Source organism: Siniperca chuatsi, linkage group LG7 (genome assembly GCF_020085105.1).
Source record: "Siniperca chuatsi isolate FFG_IHB_CAS linkage group LG7, ASM2008510v1, whole genome shotgun sequence".
Classification (NCBI taxonomy): domain Eukaryota; kingdom Metazoa; phylum Chordata; class Actinopteri; order Centrarchiformes; family Sinipercidae; genus Siniperca; species Siniperca chuatsi.
Genome location: NC_058048.1, coordinates 18550903 through 18570152, shown reverse-complemented (window position 1 = coordinate 18570152; position 19250 = coordinate 18550903). Strand labels below are relative to the sequence as shown.

At 40.3% G+C, this 19250-nt stretch overlaps 1 protein-coding gene across 3 annotated transcripts; it reads left to right on the top strand.

The window, feature by feature from the left end:
• The first annotated feature begins 6 nt into the window (after positions 1-6).
• On the top strand, positions 7-18378 carry rtn2a (reticulon 2a). 3 transcript variants are annotated; one of them, XM_044204005.1, is made up of 11 exons: positions 7-145; positions 4383-4839; positions 5783-5836; positions 6356-6937; positions 7549-7758; positions 12653-12860; positions 13464-13602; positions 15996-16065; positions 16163-16209; positions 16311-16369; positions 17606-18378. In XM_044204005.1, the coding sequence occupies exons 2-11, from the start codon at positions 4809-4811 to the stop codon at positions 17679-17681; spliced, it is 1476 nt and encodes a 491-aa protein (XP_044059940.1). In that variant the 5' UTR covers positions 7-145; positions 4383-4808; the 3' UTR covers positions 17682-18378. The 3 variants fall into 3 exon arrangements, with proteins under 3 accessions (XP_044059940.1, XP_044059941.1, XP_044059942.1); XM_044204006.1 differs by lacking the exons at positions 7-145; positions 4383-4839; positions 5783-5836; positions 6356-6937; positions 7549-7758 and adding an exon at positions 9238-9390; XM_044204007.1 differs by lacking the exons at positions 7-145; positions 4383-4839; positions 5783-5836; positions 6356-6937; positions 7549-7758 and adding an exon at positions 9424-9663.
• The last annotated feature ends 872 nt before the right edge of the window (positions 18379-19250 follow it).

The window sequence follows — 19250 nt, the reverse complement described above, 5'->3', positions numbered from 1 at the left end:
CGGAGCCTGTGCTCAAGCTTCCTGCTGGACCTGGCAGCAGCCTTTCGCCTCCTGGTGCCCCTCCTCCGGCTCTGTGTTTTCCGCAGCAGGTCCAGCGCAACAGTTAAGCTGTGGCGCAACAATTAAGCTGTGGCACCCCAAACAGGTAAACAAAAAGTGACTTCAAATAAGAATTATCCTGTTAAATAAAAAACTGAGTTGGTTTTCTGTTAAAAATGATCAGGGCCATTTTTGCCTCCCTTAGCCTGTGGGTAGAGTCTGAGAATCCTTCTTCTGTCTTTTTTATTTGACAATAAGACCATCAGGTGTCCTCCTCTTTCTGTCTCTCTGTTTCTGTTTCTATGTCTCCCTCCTTCTCTTCTTTACCCGTCCTGTATCAGCCCTGCACTGCTATTGGCCTATCTATTTCTGTTGATTTATCCCTCTGCTCTGCCCCCACCTACTGCCTCTCTCCTTGTCCCTGTAACACTGCTGGATAATCACCTGGCCTTCAAGGCAGCCCAGATGGCCTGTGTCTGCACACATGCATGGATTATGAGAATGACATTTTACACAAGACAGAGGGATCTCGTAATCAGTCTTGCATGTCTGTATGGGGATTTCATTTCTGATACAAGAAATTTTGAATCCAAATAATTCAGCATTTTGCTTATTTGTCTTAGTGACAGACAATGACAATAGGCTTAGTTAACAATACTCCACACTTGTTTCTATTGCATAGGTACAGGACTGTTTGACATTGTGGGAGAACTCAGGGTATATTGTGTTAAAATATACATTAAGAATTGCATTTCAAAGTTTATTCTTGACCTTGGAAACAGCCACTGATAAAACAACTGCATGTCAAGGTCTGTTTAATAGCTGTTCTGGAGCTTTCGATCATATCACATGGTCTTCATGAGCAGAGGCCGTTTGCCCAGTTTGTCTGGTGTTCCCAAGGTCAAGAATATACTTTGAAACACAACATTTAAGCCAGGACGGACAAGAAGTCCTTTAATTACCCAGAAAAACATGACAATGACAATTGGGGCCGGTATCACAAAGCGAGATTAGCGGGTTAGCCAGCAATTATATGTCTTTGGGCTTAATTCAGGTTTTCCGCTATCATAAAGCTTGGTATTACCTTGGTATTACCATCACCATGTCACCATGACATTTTATACTGTAGATCAGTAGAAATCACATTGCCTAATGATAAGTATGTCAGTGATAGAATGACTTCTAACAAACAGAGAAATAGTTAACCATACTGACAGCGGAGTGAATGATGATTATAGCTACATATTAATTGCTCTCACTAACAGTGTTCACATTAGCTCAGTAAATTATAAACGCAACTTTTTCGGTCTGAGAGACCTTATCAGGATTTAAGTCCTTTACTTTGGACCTACTTTTCCGCTTTGCTTTGGTAGCAGGAAGAGCTTTAACTGTTTTATAATAATCAGAAAATTAATTCATATTATATAGTTTGTTCTTTATAATAATTCCTACACACGTATGTGTACATATGTGTCACCTCGCTGAACATCACTTTTTGTTACTGCTAGATGATAAATTGAGTTTAATATTATTTAGTGTTTGTATATAAATTGATGTAGTTGCTGCCCATTATAGATTGGGAACGTCCATTTTTTGATGTTGAGATGTGCCTTCTGTGTGTGGCTAAATGCATAAACCTGTGGGACTGATTGCCTGACAGCTCATGGCCCCTGATTGGTCTCACCTGAGGGGGTGCTGGCTATATCTGTCTGGAATGTTCTTTGTTCCTCAGTTTTACCTGATGAAGGTCTAAGGACCGAAACATAAATCTAATCTAATAACGTTTATTGCAAGTAAAAGGACAGTGTGCAGGAGTTCTCTCTTCTCTTGCTACTGCCATTACCAAATTTCTTCTCATGTGATATCAAGTACATCACTTAGCCAGACTAAGCTGAACTTTCTTGGTGATACAGGCCCCTGAGCAGAGTCCACCTCCTGATAATTGTTGTATGATATGATCGAAAACTCCAGAACAGCTACTAAATGGACCTTGAGGTGAGACTGATAGCTGCGTTATGAATGTTTTTGTGGTTTTTGCATTGTAGCATTGTATCCAGACTGGGCTTCCACGTGGTTATCTCCTCTTTCTGTCAGGTTTTCTGTCAACATGTGCTCTCTGTTTAGGCTCAAATAACACTCCTACTTATTTGAGATTTAGTCACTTCTTTCCAATGTGCCCTTATTATTTTTATTATTTTATTATTATTAAGAAACACAAGGCAATATTGAAAATACACATATAGATACGATTTAAAAAGAATAAAATAAAATAGAAGATTAAAACAGAATAAAAAAAGAGTAAAAAAGTGACTGTGCAGTTAATTGTCCAAGTTGTTATATGTTGACACACAGACTCACCCCACCCTGTCCTGTATGTGACTTGCTGATTCCATGTTGTCCCTGCATGACAGCTGTGTGTCTTAATCTCATTAACTGCTGTGTATTTGGAGGTCCTGTCCTGACCTGGTTTACATGTAGGAACTCTTGAGGTTTAATATTAGTTAAGGACTATATGTGTGATAGTTTGTTTTTATCCAGTTCTAAGTAGGACTAAACCTTTTCATCAGCTGATGGTTTCTGCTGGGAGGGTTTCAGTTGAAGCGTGTTTACCTTTATTTATCCAGTTAAGACTGAGCATGCACACTGGATAACACAGGAAGTTGATCACCCTGGGACTGTTTTGATGTAACATGATTCGTACAGCACTTTTGAACACGAGTGTGGAATGGTTAAATTAAATGTGATACTTCAACAGTGATCTGATTGGTAGTACCTCACATCACTTGCATGGGTAGTGAAGTTTTGTTTTGCAAAATTAAGACCATGTTTCCCATGAACCCACTTAAGAACTTAAGAACTTAGACCATCAGCAGTTAATTTGACCCGTGGGTCAGCTTTTTTCAGCATTGTTTATTGGGGGGACGACATTTTACAAGTGCGGTGAAAAAAGTGAGGCTTACATGTTTTCAATATGCTTTGTTTATTTGTTGTTTATTCGTTTGTTTATATTGTTTCTTTGAAATAATTTAAGAATAACATTGATTTTTAAAACAGTTTTAGGAGTGTATCTGAGGGCAGATGTCATAATTCACATTAGTAAGTTTCAACAGCTTATGTTAATACTCATTTGGCAAAAATGACTTGTAAGCGTGAAGATAATGTGTTGCACTATGAGACCAGAGATGTAGATGATTGGTTAACCACACACGATAAACAGTGGCCTGCTTCATTTATTCTACTGCTTCATTGAAGTACAGTTATTGACACAACTCTGTTCTGGTCAAATAGGCCAAATTATATTATTTACCTGTGTTGTTTATCTTTATTAGACTTCATTTCACCACCATGAGGTGTTCAAATAGCCTGTCTCTCTCATATGGGGGCATTGATTATTATTATTACTATTATTATTAGAAGGTCATATTTATTGGGATTTAAACAAGCATTTTATTTACAGTGTTATGTACAGTAGATTCATGAGGAATCATGTGAAAGCTTTAATGTAAATGATGAAATGGAAAACTTCGTCAGGGGGCCAAATATTTTTGTTGGGCTGCTAATTACTTATTGACTGACTTAGACCATCATTCAGCCTGCACTTTTATCCTGCTCTCTCCTTTTTGTTTATTTCTGTTTATATCTTTTTTTTTCCAGTTTTGCATTTCACTTTAACTAACTAACTCTCTAACTATTTTGTCATTTAAGTGACTCCGTTGTTAATGTCAGTTACCAAGCAAAATCTAGCTAAAATATGCCAACATTAGCTAACATTAGCCATAAAAAGCTGCTGGTCACGCCAGACCGCGTAAGGCTTTAGCAGCAAAACCCCTGAGTGTATTGAATTGAGCAAAGATCCATATTATCAGTTATAAATTCAACTTTTGATTTGTAAAATCATTTTCTTTTCTTTTCTTTCAAAAATTACATTGTCTTGCTTTATTGTATTTATGCTGTATTTGTTAATGTTTTCAAGGCCTTATTGAAAATGAAATGTGATATATAAATCAAAGCAAAGAGGGCATACACATTTTCCTGCAACGTCTTCATTTGCTGCTCTAACCTTTGTCCATTAATCATGATCAGTTACAGCTACACACTGCTGCCCCCTACTTTTCACTGTTGCACAGGCCTCACTTCCGATTATAAAAAAGCTTTTAGTTGAGTCTGTACATTATTTATACTCCAGCTTTTAATATATATATAAAGCTGACATGCTGGTAAGCAATGGACCTGACTGGAGCTTCAGCCTGTCCTTCCCATCTTCAAATACATCCTTCTTTGTCTATGTTTTGTATATGCTCATGTTATACATTATTAATGACTTATTACTCCTTCTCTTACAGCCTGCCCCTGTAAGATCCTGAGATGAAATCACATGACGATAGAGAGAGAGAGAGAGAGAGAGAGAGGGAGAGGGAGATTAGCTATGAATTGGAGACGACAGCAGCCTCAGACAGACACAGGAACACACTCATGCTTCTCTAACCTTTTGCTGTAGCGTACATGACTACCGCTGCAGTCATAACGATGCAAGAGAGGAGATGAGGAGAGGAGAGTGTAGAGGGGAGGATGGTGGAGTGAGGCAGGCAGGGCGGGGCTGCTGAGTGACAGAGCGGGAGGCAGGAGAGGGAGGAAGCTGCTCAACAGACGACCAAGAAACAGAGGGAGGAGGAGGAAGAGAGAGAGTATATCCACAGGACGTGAGTGCCAACAGCAGAGGAGGGGGGGGGCTTCCAGACTGGATGGGCCCAGCAATGCCTTGATGGAGTATGGGCCAGGTTTTAGGATTCTCCCACTGCCGTGAGTGTTGCTTTTGTTCTGCTGTTTTCATCTGTGTTTCTTGCATTTGTTTATCCCACTATACCATCGTCATATTCCAGCTCAGTATCTATTCTTGCTAACTGCTGTAAGCATCGTATGTGTTAGCTCAGCCCCCCTTCCCTCCCTGCCTACTTTCCATTCCTCTCTCCTGCTCCTGCCATTAATAAACACATGGCTGAATGGATGGATGCAGTGCAGAAGGAGCCCTACAGTATTCTGTTGTTCTAGCCTCCCAATGATTTGCAGATGTTTATGTGGTTGTGTACGAGAAGGCTTGACAGGCGTGTCAAGAATGCAAGTTATTTCTCCTGCTGTTGGGCTTTCATATTTGTGTTTTGTTTTATCTTTTTGTCACAATATTCACCTGATATCCTCTACAATTATATTAAAGTGGTTTATGATTATTTGCATGTGTTCATACGGAATATGCTGCATTCTTTGCCCTGCCTAGGTTGATTTATTAGCTAATGTCATGCTGGCTGTCTAATGTAGTGAAGGCCAGTTTAGCTCTGTAAGGAAATTCATTCACTGGCCTATGCAACTAAAATCACTGAAATTGATCTAAACATAGTATTGTGTTTAGTGGCATGTAATGTTATTTTGTATAGAGATTAATATTTGTTGATTAGCTTAACTACCAACATTTCAATGAGAAATACAGTGGAGGAGTGTTCGGTTGTGACTTCTTCAAACACATAAAGCACAGTTCACTGTTATAACTTGACTCATAACAAGATACTGCAGTGTTTGATGGGGCTTTTATGCTATTAATCATTTCATGTTAATACACCTAAGTTGAGGGTTTTGAGAGTCATACTATTAAGATAAATGTGAGATGGTGGAGGGAATGGGTTTCTGACAATCTTTTGCTTCAGCATGTTTACTAGCAGATTTATGTAAAATGCTGACTGTTTTCTTCCAGAGGAATATGGCTCTGTGGCGTCCACTCCAGACTCAACGCCTCCTTGCACCGATGGTACGAAGCATATGACACTTTGTCTATCCACTGAGAAATTCTGTCACACAACACTTAAAAAAATAAGAGCTTTCTGCTTCTTGAAGCCTTCCTTTTGAACTTAACGCTAGAAGAATACTTCTGAACACCTCTCTCACCTCTAAAACACTGGCACTGAAGATCCACGGGTAAACACAGGAGTACATTTTGATCACAGCTACATTTTGGAAGGAGAGATGTTTATGCACTTATCAAAGAGGGTTTCATTCACTTTAGATATCACACTTTTTTCTCCCAGACACCAAATGACACACCTGGCTGCTTTTATCTGACATATCTATTTATTAAAAGCAAAATCACTCTCCTTGTATGACACTGAACTCTCTATGGCTGAATAAACTGCTAAGTAATGTAAATTGCTCTTGTGTGTATTGTTTGTCTACATTTAGTCTCTGAAATCAGTTCTTGTCTTTCTCTGTCTAGTGTCTGTATGTTTGTGCGTTGGGGTGACCACATTTCTTTGTTTTCGTCTCCATTCAGGCGGAAATGAGGAGTCCGAGATGTGCGAGCTGCAAACAGCCAGGGAATGGTCTGACGATGAGGAGGGGGGAGGTGGAGGTCCAGATGATGACGAGGGACTGGCTTCATCCCCGTCCATCTGGGGCACGCCACGTCAGAACTCCTTCGAGCTGACTTTCTCTTACATTGCTATCGCAGAGGCCGAAGCGGTGGGGGCCTCGCGACACCTCCGTGACCGACGCAGGGGTGGCTCTCGGGGAAGTCGCACTCCTTTGATCCGCACGGACACCCTGGAAACAATGTTGTACTCCCCCGATGTAGACTGGGACCCTCAAGCCTTCCTTAGTCGAGAGGAAGAAGAGGAAGAATCAGGAAGGAGAGAGCAGGAGAGGGTGGAGGCAAGTGCAGCGGTGAGGAGGGAGCAGCACAGACAAATTGAGACTATTACAATCCAGCCCTCTCACCAAAATCTGGACCCAGAAACTCAGGGGAGAGATGCAGAAATCCAAAGAGATGAGACTCCAAGCAGTCTGACCCAGACTGACCAGCCTCCCTCTCCGTCCCCGTCTTCCCAGCGTCAGAGCGCCTCACAGATACTTCAGGGTGAGAAACAGGTGGAATGTGTGAAGAGGTTGTTTTATTCTGTGTAGTGTGACATGTGAATGCTCACGATGCCCCAACACAACTCTCAATGGGCTGCCATTGGTTCTGGGTGTCAACATAGTTAAACGTAGCGGTCTTGTCAAATATCTCCCAAACGTGTCCATGTAGCTGCAGGATTGTGCTTAATTTTGTGATCATGAGTGTCAAACCACGACATGCCAGAAGCTGGTTACATAGTCTGACTTCTGATCTTAAATGTCTTTTATTTAGGGTTTGATGTGATGTGGCATAGAGGCAGACATTATGACAAGACATGACTACAAGTGAATGGGCCTCTACACGGAAATGGATCTAGAGTCATTTTATGATCTTTCTGTATCATCAATGTTCATGTTTTCCAGCTAGCTTGTGTCACACCTGGAAAAGCAGACTATAAAGCTATGATAGACCCAAATTTGGGTCAGAAATTGCACAACAGTTCAAACACTGGCACACTGTGGTTTTAGAAATAAAATTGAATAACTTTTGTCAGTAGTTTGAGCTCAAGCTGAGCATGTGCGACAAGTCAGGTGATGTCATCATGATAGTGATCATCTTCTGTTTCTCGGCAGCAGCAGCAGCCTCACCGACCCCTGAGCCAGAGTCCCCCGTCACCAGGGAAACCATTTCGGTCACGCTGCTCACATCAGTGCGGCCCAGAGGCCCAGCGTTTTCGTCGCCAGCTGCCATTGGTCTAAACTCTCAGGAACAGCTGGTCAGCGATCACTGGTTTTCAGCACTTAACCTATCAGAGGACCCGACAGTATGCACCCATATAGCAGGTACAAGATTCACATCTGTATCTTTAAATGTTCTAATTTTTCTGACCACCGTTCTTCTATCCCTCCCATCTCTCTTTGTCTTGTTGCTGAGCGAGATCCTTTCATTGAGCTTGTTAATCAATACTGTAAATAAAGAAAATATCAGATTTCACTTTCAGCATGGACCTTCAAGACAAAGACAGGACCCCACTCCCCATCCCCCCGGAAGTCCTGCCTGTTAATTGTGTCTCCATAGTAACCCTCTCTCGGGATTTCAGGAATGACTGGCTAATTGTGGGGAAAGCATTCCTGGCACTCTTTTTGGACTCACACGCCATCACTGCTGATTCCAGAGTGTATCACTGTTTGACACACTCACACACAGAAAGACAGACAGGTGTGTGTGTGTGTGTGTGTGTGTGCGTGCGTGTGTGCAGTTTCTTTATATGCAGGTTTTTGGGAGTTTGTTGGCACTTTAGGAGTGAGTGAGACACAGAAAAGGAGAAAGAGAGAGCGAGAGATAACATCCTGTTGTCCAGCTTGATGGCATTTTAAGTGGACCTTCAGTCAGAGTAGAGCTCAGTTTTATTTTAGTGGATGTGGGGGGCCAGTAAACCCTCAGACCATTGATGAATGTGTGGTCAGGCTTATGTCAGAGTTTAGGGTGTCCTGAATAAATAGCACACACGCATCCATTGGAGCATCATATTTCTTCTGGTTTTATTACTTGTTTTAAGGGCTGCATATCAAACCTCATAGCTTTTTTTTTTTTTTTTGGCATTGAATGTGTAGTCAGATTCGACACTTACTATTTCTTTGATCAAACCGTTTCTGAATCATGGGTCTTGCAAGTTCTTGCACAGCTGATTGTGTTTAGATAACATTTAACATTTGAAAAGCTCCTTTTGTTAAATGAAAAAAGGTGTTTTGTTGAACAATGTGTAAAGTATCACGAAACTCTTGCTGAGAAACTCACGTATCATATCAGCACTCATATCAAAACATTTCAAATGATTCCAAACCCTACTTGCTGGACTATGCAAGGGTTTTGTGTAATCTAAATACATGTGTTTCAGCAGTAAACTGCATAATAATGTCTTAATCTCTACCAGCATCTCCAGTTTTTTGCAGTGATTCAAATACAGTGAATTATACAGTGAAACACAATAGCACTTCTCTCTGATTTTCTGACTAGTACTTCATAATCAAGCCATCATCTATTTATTATCAGTAGTGGTGGCACAGAAAAGTGTGGCTTGTTGACATAACAGAACATAAACCCTGGTTCTCCTGTTTCAGGTGTTAGATTGCACATGTATATGGACACAACTCTATATAACTTGAGTTCAAAGGAATACCATAAATTCATTCTGCGTCAGAATGAACTTTTACTTTAAGGAAGAAGATCTAGTGATTTTGAGAGTATCGTGTGTTGTGAATCATCTCTTTATGTGTGAAGCTCTTGGAAGTCTTCAAGAGTGGTGGGTGGTGCTGCGAACAAGATTATTTTGGGCTGTCAGGCCTTTGGACTGCTGAGCGAGCAGGGGGTGGCCAAAAACAGCTCAGAGGGACAAGGGGAGCACAGCAGGATGGAGAGAGGGACAGAGGGTGTGAGGGGAAACACTGGCGCTGCAACCAAAATGGCCAATAAAGGTAAGACCTTTAGGCTTAAAGCAAAAAGAGGATCATTTGAGACAGCAGCATCCACCTACATAGACAGTGTGTAGGTATTAGTTTAGAGTCATGAGTTGACATTCAGCTACTGTAAAGGGCTGTTTTTGACCAGTGTGACGAGAGAAGGCAGAAGAAAGCTATAGATTCAAGATTGTGAAGGGGTGGAAACCACTTAAAGTCTTCAGTAGTGGACTGATGAGCTTTGTGACTTTGGTGTAGTGGTGAGAAAGCCGGACTATCAGGGGACTGAAGGTAAGAACTGAGCGGATTTCTTGCTTCTCTTTGATCATTTTACAAGCAGAGTCTCTGGAGACGGCAGCTTCCGTCACCTGGAGGAGTGTTTGTCTTTTAACTGATGAGCTGCTCAGTTGTAGCAGGATAGACTCCGTATCAGTGGCCTTCATTTAAATTAGCAACAGCCATTCAAATGAGTACTAACTGTCCTGTTGTGGTATGCTTTTTGCTGTTGTAGTGTGTATTAACTTTGCCAGCGGGGTTCTCTTACATTTCAGCGTTTTCTGGCACGAGCAGAGACATTTCAGACTGTAGTACTATGAGATTTCCTGGACACGTGATTAAGCTGACATGACCTGGGTCAGATGAAATGGATGTTGATGTTAAATTGAAATGATGTCAGACTGGAATGAAATAAAGTGTGAATGAGCCATGTGATTTATTTTCTTATTGATTAATTGGCTGGTTGGTTAATTGATTGCTTGATTGGATTATTGATTCCTTTATGCAATCACTACCTCAATGCTCATTTATATAATAAGTAACTTAGTCGAACGATTAGTACACTAAGATAAATTCTGCTGGTTTGGATTGCATTATTGTGGTAGAGAGAATGCCCTAATATTTTATCCCAGCAGTTGAAGTGTGGTGGATAGTTGATGATCACTGATTTAGCTGAATCATCGTATCTGCTGACACATGATGTACTCTTTAAGTAAATTAATATTAGTCCAACAAATTTAGTTGAGGTAAGTTATAGATGGCAATAGAAAGAAACAAGATTTGAAAAGTCTGAAGTCCCCCCTAAGGCCACCTAAAAGCAGCAATGTTAATTATACCCAACAATACAAAAGTGTTATAGAATATAAAATGCATGTTTTCTCCCACAAGTTGTAGATAATGCCAGTTTATGATGCATATGTGACAGCTTGTGTTGGGTTTAAAGAAAAAGTTTAGCTTAGCATAAAGACTGGAAACAGGGGGAAACAGCTAGCCTGGCTCTGTCCAACGGTAACAAAATCCACCATCACTGATAAAGCTCACTAATTAACATGTAATCATGTTTGTTTCATATGTACAAAAACTAGTGTAAAAAAGACAATTTATCAGGCAACCAGTGGAGACTCCAGGAAGTCACTGCACCCAGCCACAAAACATAACTCCGCACATTACTCCCCATCATTTTTACACTTTGGTTTTTGTACAGATTAAACAAGCAGGATACAATGTGTTAATTAATGAGCTTAAAGGTGCTGGTAGCCGGATTTTGTTACATTTGGATAGAGCCAGGCTAGCCGTTTCCCGCTGTTTCCAGTCTTCATGCTAAGCTAAGATAACTGGCTGCTCTCTGTAGCTGTATATTAAATAAGAGACTGGTATCAATCTTCTCATCTAACTCTCTGCAAGAAAGCATATAAGGGTTTTTCCCAAAATGTTGAACTATTCCTTTAAAATAAAGAACTCCAAGGACTCCATCAATGTATTAGATGTCTCATTTATTACATACCTCCTGCAGTGCTGCTGTATAGTTGCTCCACCACAATGTGTTTAAAAAGTCCTGGGTGAGTAAAGGATAAATGCAGGGTAGTTCTATGGTACAGTGTTTTTAAATATAATAGTGTCTTCCATGTTTCTTTTGTTTAGCCTAGACATTGTCCATAGATTAGATGCGTTCAGTACTCCAGTGTTGTTTTCTTTCTATTGTTCTTATTAAATTAGTTGCATACTCTGACACCACGTGCTGAGTAACCCTGTCCCAGAATGACAGCAGCACAAGCAAACACGTTGGACAGGTGTGTTCCAGGGGCATCATGGGTATTAATTGTGTGCCGTAATGCTTATAAATAACCCACCTGCTGTCAGTGCACTCTATTCAAAGAGGCTTCCCTTTATTTTAATGCTGAGGCTTAGCATTTCACTGAATGACAAGCACAAAGAGCTGTGCATGTCTGACAGTGCTGCACCATACAACACACCCTGAAATTAAACAACACAGAAACACTGCTTTTACTTCGGGCTGTGTGCTATAGTTTTTAGCTTTATGATTATCCACTTTGTGTAATGCCACATGGTCATTCATAAAGGTTTTACATTGTTGTGTAAAGAGAAAAATGTGGTGTTTGAAATAATTCAAGCTAGATAAAGGAATCACATATACTACTGTATATATTAAAGTTGTCCACTCTTGTAAAGCATTACTCTATGGACGCCTCAGTCTCCACGGCAGCTGTTGCTGGGTGACACCAACAGGGTGTGGAAAGGAAGCTGATGACGGCCTGACGTTTATTAGCAGGTGCTGTGAAAGGCTGCATTTAAATTCTGCTCGACTGCTTGCCTCCTTCTTTCATCTGGGGGCTAAATTTAGCCCGAGCCGGAGCCTGACGCGTGCTCGTAGCCGCTGTGTGTGTGCTCTCATGCCGGAGGCTGGAAATCCCTTTCTGCCTCATGTCTACCCCTTCCACTTCTCTGGCCTCTCTTCCCCTTCCTATCCCTAGGTCTGAACTACTAAATATTCCTGCCAGTCTTCTTCTCGCTAGTTCCCCGAAAAATGAAAGACCTTTTGGAAGGGCTGGAGGCCAAGTGCTGCAGCTGCTCTGTGAAAACCAGGAAGGATGCAGTAACTCACAATGCTGTCAGCTGTGTACAGCTCGAAAACCTCCAGCTTCAGAAATCATAAACCAGCTTGTTTATGATTTTTACACACATCTGACTTGAGAATTTCTGGGACTATTTTATAGTCTGGTTCAAGACCTCTGAATTGGTGCAAAATCTCTTTTTTCATCCATTGAAATTCAGTTATTCAAATGTCTGATTATCAGTCTATACTGTCTCTGATACCTGTACATTTTCCCTTGGTTTTTCTACTCTATACTTTATTTCTTCTTCCTCTCCACTGTTTTACCTACATCACCATCACCCTCTCCCTGTTATTTTTTGCACCTTCCTGTCTTAACCTTTCTTTTCTATCCCCCCTCCTTTTCCTCCCTCCATTCTCCTTGCCTTTCAGTGATGGACCTGATCTACTGGAAGGACACAGAGCGAACAGGCATGGTGCTAACAGGGCTAGTGGTCGGCCTGCTGTCCCTGTTCCAGCTCAGCATCATCACTGTGGTCTCCACAGTCTCCCTGGCTGTCATGTGCTTCACCATCTCAGTGCGCATCTACTACCAAGTTCTCTACATCCTCAGCTGGGGCGATGGAGAACACCCCTTCAAGTAAGATGCTATGCTAAGACAGTGGTCAAGACAGGGAAAAGAAAAATGACACAACACACAGAGGTGGATTCACCCCATTCAGTCACATTGAATAAATGTTTTCCAAAACAAGCGCCTGGGTTCATTCAACCAAAAACCTTTCCACTCCAATTATGGTTATTAATTGGTGGGGTGTTTCTATTAGCATAGCTGGGCTTATGTTGAGGTTCAGGCACCATTGTTAAAGTAATAAGCAACATGCTGTGTCATTATATATGTGCTTGTATGCAAATATGTTGTTTATGCAGTTTTCCATAATAAATAGCCAACTGAAGTACTTTCTTAATTATTGATCAGTGATACCCCTTCTTCTAAATACCTCATATGTATGAAGGTATTTATATTTGGGCTTAAACGATTGCAGCCAAAGAACATGAATCGCTGTGTCGTTAAACATCAATATTTAGTAAACAGTAAAGGATGACTAATGGAAGAATTCAAAATAAATACTACACAGAGAGGCATAAGAATAAACGTTTCCATTTATCATCAATACTTCAATCTTTTTCAGCCTCCTTTTTTCTGCATCTCATGTCCTCTTTTTGTTGTCTCATTTTCTCTCAGGTCATACTTGGACCTGGACATTAGTTTCAGTGGAGAGGAGGCTGACCTCTATATGCAGAAAGCCATCGTTATGGCTCTGTCTGCCGTTGACACTCTGAAGGGACTCTTTTTTGTTGGGAACCTCTTTGAGTCCCTCAAGGTGAGCTAAGCTAAGCAAATTAAGTTTGTCTTACTTGATTTGTGTGTGTGTTTGCATGCATGTGTTTGTGTGTGTGTGTGTGTGCAGGCTTCAGTCTCTTGTTTACTCTCTTAATGACCCGTTCTCAAAGATTCGCTTCACCCTGTCCAGAACCTCTCCCCCTAATTAACCCAGACATCTACATTCTTTCATTTTGTGCCATCATCTGTCATCTTCCTCCCTCCATCATCCCAGCTCCCTCCAGCACTGGAGATGACAGCATTGCCATGCCAACCATCTCTTATGCTAGCTCCGAGCTGAAGATTCTGCTCCTAAATTAGGGCAACTTTACTGACGGCAACTGTCAGCCCCAATGACATATTTTTGGTAATCATGGGAAAAGCAATCAGTCCCTTCGGGGAAAAAAAATCCTTTCAAATTAATTTACAGCATTAAAAGGAGGCAGTCTGCCTCTCTTTTCTCATATATGCTTTTATCCAGTCTCTGGGTATGCCTCTCTTGCTAGCAGAGCCAAAGCATTATGTTAATGTTTATCAAACCTAAATAAATCTGTCAGTATCACATGTCATCACTCATGTATGTTGCTACAGTCTATATACATTTTTACTTTCTATCGACAGGATGTACAGTGCTTAAATGATTTTAGGTTAATGTTGTTTCTCTGGAAGCTAATTCAGAATTTACTGTAGTTGTGAAATAGTCTATGATGACACATCACATGGTGGATTTCTTCAGAATTATTAGATGGTGGCTGTAGCTCAGGTGGGAAATATTATTAATACTATTAATCATAGTATTGCTTGTTCCAACTCTGACTCATGTCCACATGTTGAAGTAGACAAACTTAACCCAAAAGTGGATAAAAGTGTCTGCCAAATGAATGTATTGTCATAATGCTGAGCATGATATACAGTACAGTATGTATATTTGTACTAGTACTAATATTCACAAGACATTTTCTTATATTGCTTTTCATTGTTACAGAGTAATATAAAGGACATGCCAGGAGTATTAAAGGACATTGTACATGTTTTAATATAGTACACACAAAAAATGTGCTCTTAAAGTGAATAGATAAAGCAATGCTAATATGTATGTGCACTGTAGTAATGGTGCATATTCATTAAATGCAGGCATATTGTGCACAAACCTCATAGAAGGTACAGTATATAACAATGCCAAGTCATCATATCAATATCAGCATCATTAGAAACAATATCTATTCACAGTAATCCACATAAAAAGTCAGGACCAGTATCAAATGTATGACCACTGTACTGTACATTCATTGGTATATTATGTCAGGTATCATTTTAACAATGTGATCTATTTAAATGTGACAATTACTTGCCAGTTTTGTGATGGATAAAGTTCATATAACTTTCTGAACATTTCTAAAAAAATCTTTGTGTTTCCAGTTTGATAATCATAAAAGCTAGTTTTTCAGTTGACAGTAAAAATCTTACAGGATCCTCCTATGGCCAAAAAAAACCTGCAATGTCAAGAAATATTACATAATAAATGAAAATAAATTTAACAAAAGATGCAGATAAAAAGAAATGCAACATGATTTTTAACTTTTGAATTAATTAGAAGTAATTTGTGCTCATTTCCTTCAATGACTTAAAGACGCTTGTATTGTGTGTTTATTACTAAATCAGGATAGGTGCTACTGATGCAGCATTTACCAAACATCAGTACCAACCATCACTGTTACAGCATAGTAAGTAAACTTCACTAGTGGTATTGGAATAAAATGCAAAATATTGTATTCATCATTAACAGCTGAAATGTCCATATAAATGATTGCACATCAAATATCTGCAAAAATTCAGTTCATCCCTCATATAATTATGGCATTTCAGTAATTAACAGCAGTAGTTTGTGACCAGACAGGCTTAACACATTTACAGTAAATGAGTGAGTCAGTGTGAGCTGACTGAGCCCCTAAACCCCGGGACCTCCCAGTCTCAACCCTGACCTGGCCGGTATGTGACATGACACACAGGAGGAGGTACACAGAGACGCCCGGGATCAGCTGGAACCTCTTTCCATCTGTGACAGTTGTGTCCCATATCAGGGCAACACTGGATCCCATGCACAGCACTGTGACACTGTGAGATATAAGGGGAAACACAGAGACCCATTTTGGGAGTCTTGTACTTGGTGATCTTTCTTTTCTTATACAATGCAGGGAATTATGCAAAACTGCAGCATGATTTACTGCTTTCTAAAAGAATGAAATTAATAGCACATGGAGCAGTGCTGGAGGGTTTTCTTGGCATCTGCACGCATCGTTGATGGGAGTTAAACTCTCTCTCTCTCTCTCTCTCTCTCTCTCTCTCTCTCTCTCTCTCTCTCTCTCTCTCTCTCTCTCTATCTCTCTGTCTTAGCTCCTGGTTCTGATGTACCTTGTGACATACCTGGGAGACCTGTGCAATGGCCTTACTCTGTTCATCATCGGTAGGAAACCAATATCACCACTGGACACATGGAATCTATTAACATACTGTATGGCTGTCACGTTAACAACTACTTTTCTGTCTTCTTTCTTCACCAGGTGTGATCGCTCTGTTTTCTCTGCCACTTTTCTACAGACAACGCCAGGTAATAACTGTTTTAATTCATTCTTTATACTGTCACTTTAACTGGTCCTGTATTTCCATGTCCATAAACATATATTTTTGTGCAATTCTGTTATTTCTCAGGAGCAGGTGGACAGCTTCATTGCAAAAATCCAGGCCCACATTGACAACGTCAAGGACACGTGAGTATGGCGCCATCTTCTGGCACAATGTTGCCATCAACACGTGTCTACTGGTATTTTGCTACTGAGGCAGTTAGTGTTCAAATGATGTTAAGGGGCTGTCCCAAAACCCACACTTAGTGGGATTTGCGAGTAGTCAAGTACCTTCTTGTGTGACGTATTTCCGGTAGCTGCCAACAGTGTCCAAGTGACTGTTTAAGAATGAAAGCCAATGTGCGTTTATCAGTCTCATCATGAAGGATACATTTTAATATTAAGTATAAGAGACACTTAAGCACATATTTGTATTTGGTAAATTGTTTATGTTGTCATCACATGTTACATATGTTCTGATTATTGAAATTCCGACAATAGTTCATGTATATTTCAATAGTGTATTATAGGTGGACTACACTAAAGTTATGCTCCTACTTGCTATTATTAATCTTCCTTTAAGTGCTAGAATACAGGTACATATGTTTATTTACAGCAGGTGATACTGCTGTAAGGCAGTTTTTCAGTGTGCATGAGTAAAGAAGTTTAGGAACGATGTAGTGCCAGTAAGATGCAAATTTGGATCAAAACAAACTTTTGACTGTGGTAACTGGTGATATCTTGTAACACCGTGTTACTAGAACATCAAGTCAGTAATGGACCAGATTGAGATGTGAGATTTTGGATAAGATTTACCTGCCCTGGTGTTGTGATCTATACCTTCAAATAAAGCCTCATTCACTGTTTCCCCTGCTTCTTGGACTTGTGAGTAAACTGGTCTACTTCACAAGAAAGTTGGATTTAATTAAATGGAACAAGAGTCAAAACTAATATTTTTTGCAGATTAATTGTCTGTGGAACTTAGAACATGGTAAAACAGCCACTACATTAAGTGCTTACAGTTTGTTGAGTTTCTGTCACAATTGTGTAGCGTTTGGGCTTATATAATAATATTTTTAATATATAATAGTCATAATCTTCAACTTCTTCATGTTTGTTGATTATTGTTGGTCATAAAAACAGCTTATGGGCATATTACTGCCAAAAAACTGGACTTTTAATACCGCCGGGTAGCTCTATTAAGATAAGTGTGTGCATCAAGTGTGGGTTAAGTGTACTGTGTAATGTTTCAGATGTGGCACACACTTGCCTACTACCTGGTGGCACGTTAAAGTGCTCAAAACCACAACGAAGGTATTGGGACAGACCCTAAATTTGTCAACCTGCACAAGTACTAATTACTCTTCTATTTCTCATCCACAGCTTTCAAAGACTTGCCCAGGGTGGTGGCCCTCCTCCTGACCCAACTCCAGGTGGTGCCAAACCCAAAACCCAGTAAACACTGATGGACAAGAAAAGCACCCGGAGTTACAGGCTGTCACTCAGATGTCTTACCCAGCAGTCTGTGCTCAGAGCTCCAGAGAAAGGAGCTCCAGAGACTGGGGAAGGGAAGGGAGGTTACTTAAATGAACAATGATGAGGATCACGCGTGGTACTTTATACTCTACCTGTATCTAAGTTATGGGGTTAGGGGTTTGGGTTTAAACTTAATCAAGGTGAAAGAATCCTGGATGAGACTCTTGCTGCTGACGTCAGAGACGGAAAGATTCTACGACACAGCTTGTCGTATGTGACCATCCTTGGAAATGTTCACTTTTTTAAAACATAAAAATGACTCAAGAAGTGTCTTAGATGGTTGAGAGCTGTAGTCCAAATGTCTACTGTCCAAATGTCCAAATACTAAGACCAGGAATGGGAAGTTCCCACACCGACAGCTACTCGCCTGAGAAAAGGGAAGTCAGTTGTTAAGGTGATTTAAGTGAGGGGACAAAAACTGCTGCCATTATTCATGGCAGCATTAAATTGGCAATTAAGGATGCATGTTTCAGCACATGTCCTTTTCTGAATGCATATTCATTCACATGACAGTTCATCTGTGTGTATGCAAGTATGAGTGTGTTTGTGTGCGTGTAATTCCTGTCATACAGCTTGCTGAAATGAAACCTAAAAGCAATTAAAGTCACATTTCTTCTTTATTTTCCAAAACTTTCGGTTTCTTCTCATCCACACAGGCATTCACTTTCATTCCCACAGATCATTCATTTGAGGGGTTTTTGGGGATATTTTTCCCTGGTCATGTTTTCTCATGTTACTTCACTGCTTACACCACTGAGTGCTGCTTTACCCATTCATTTATGAAAGAGGGAAGTTGAAACATAATAATCATAGAGATAGAGATAGATTCTTCTGCTACAAGTTCAATAATTAAGATCTATCATCAAATGGAAAGAAATCACTTGACAGGAAGTTCCCCATTGACGGAGCATCAGAAGTGGTGTCAGTGTTCATACAAAAAGTGCTTTCAGATAGACATCCTCTCTGAGCTCTTAATGTGATGTGAGGGAATGTGGGAGTGAAATACAGCAGGTGCCTTTCTAACTGCAGGTTATAGTGCATGATCTGATTTGCAGTACTTACAACAGCTTACAGCAACTTCTCCCATAACAAACCACTTCTCATTACCTGACCATTGCCTTCCTGAGAATGGTGTTTTGTACAATACTTGTGTGATAGTACATGTGTGCAATGACAAGGTATCTTATACAGAATTGTAAGTAGATCCATTTTAGGAATAATAAAATTATTCAGGATACTCTGCAGCTCAAGTCCACATTTCCATTTAGCGCTTGCTTTTAAAGCTCTCACCAAAATGTGTCTGTTCCTATGCCTTACTATGTGCATCATTTACCTGTGTGCTGCACTGAAAGCATTGTTATGTTAACAGACATGATCCATGAAACCCAAACATGATGGCCCGTTAGCCTTAGACATCATGTGCTGCTTAGTATTCGACCTACACTAGTTGCACACACACTGGCCTCCTGTAGCAGTTTTCTGTACTAATACA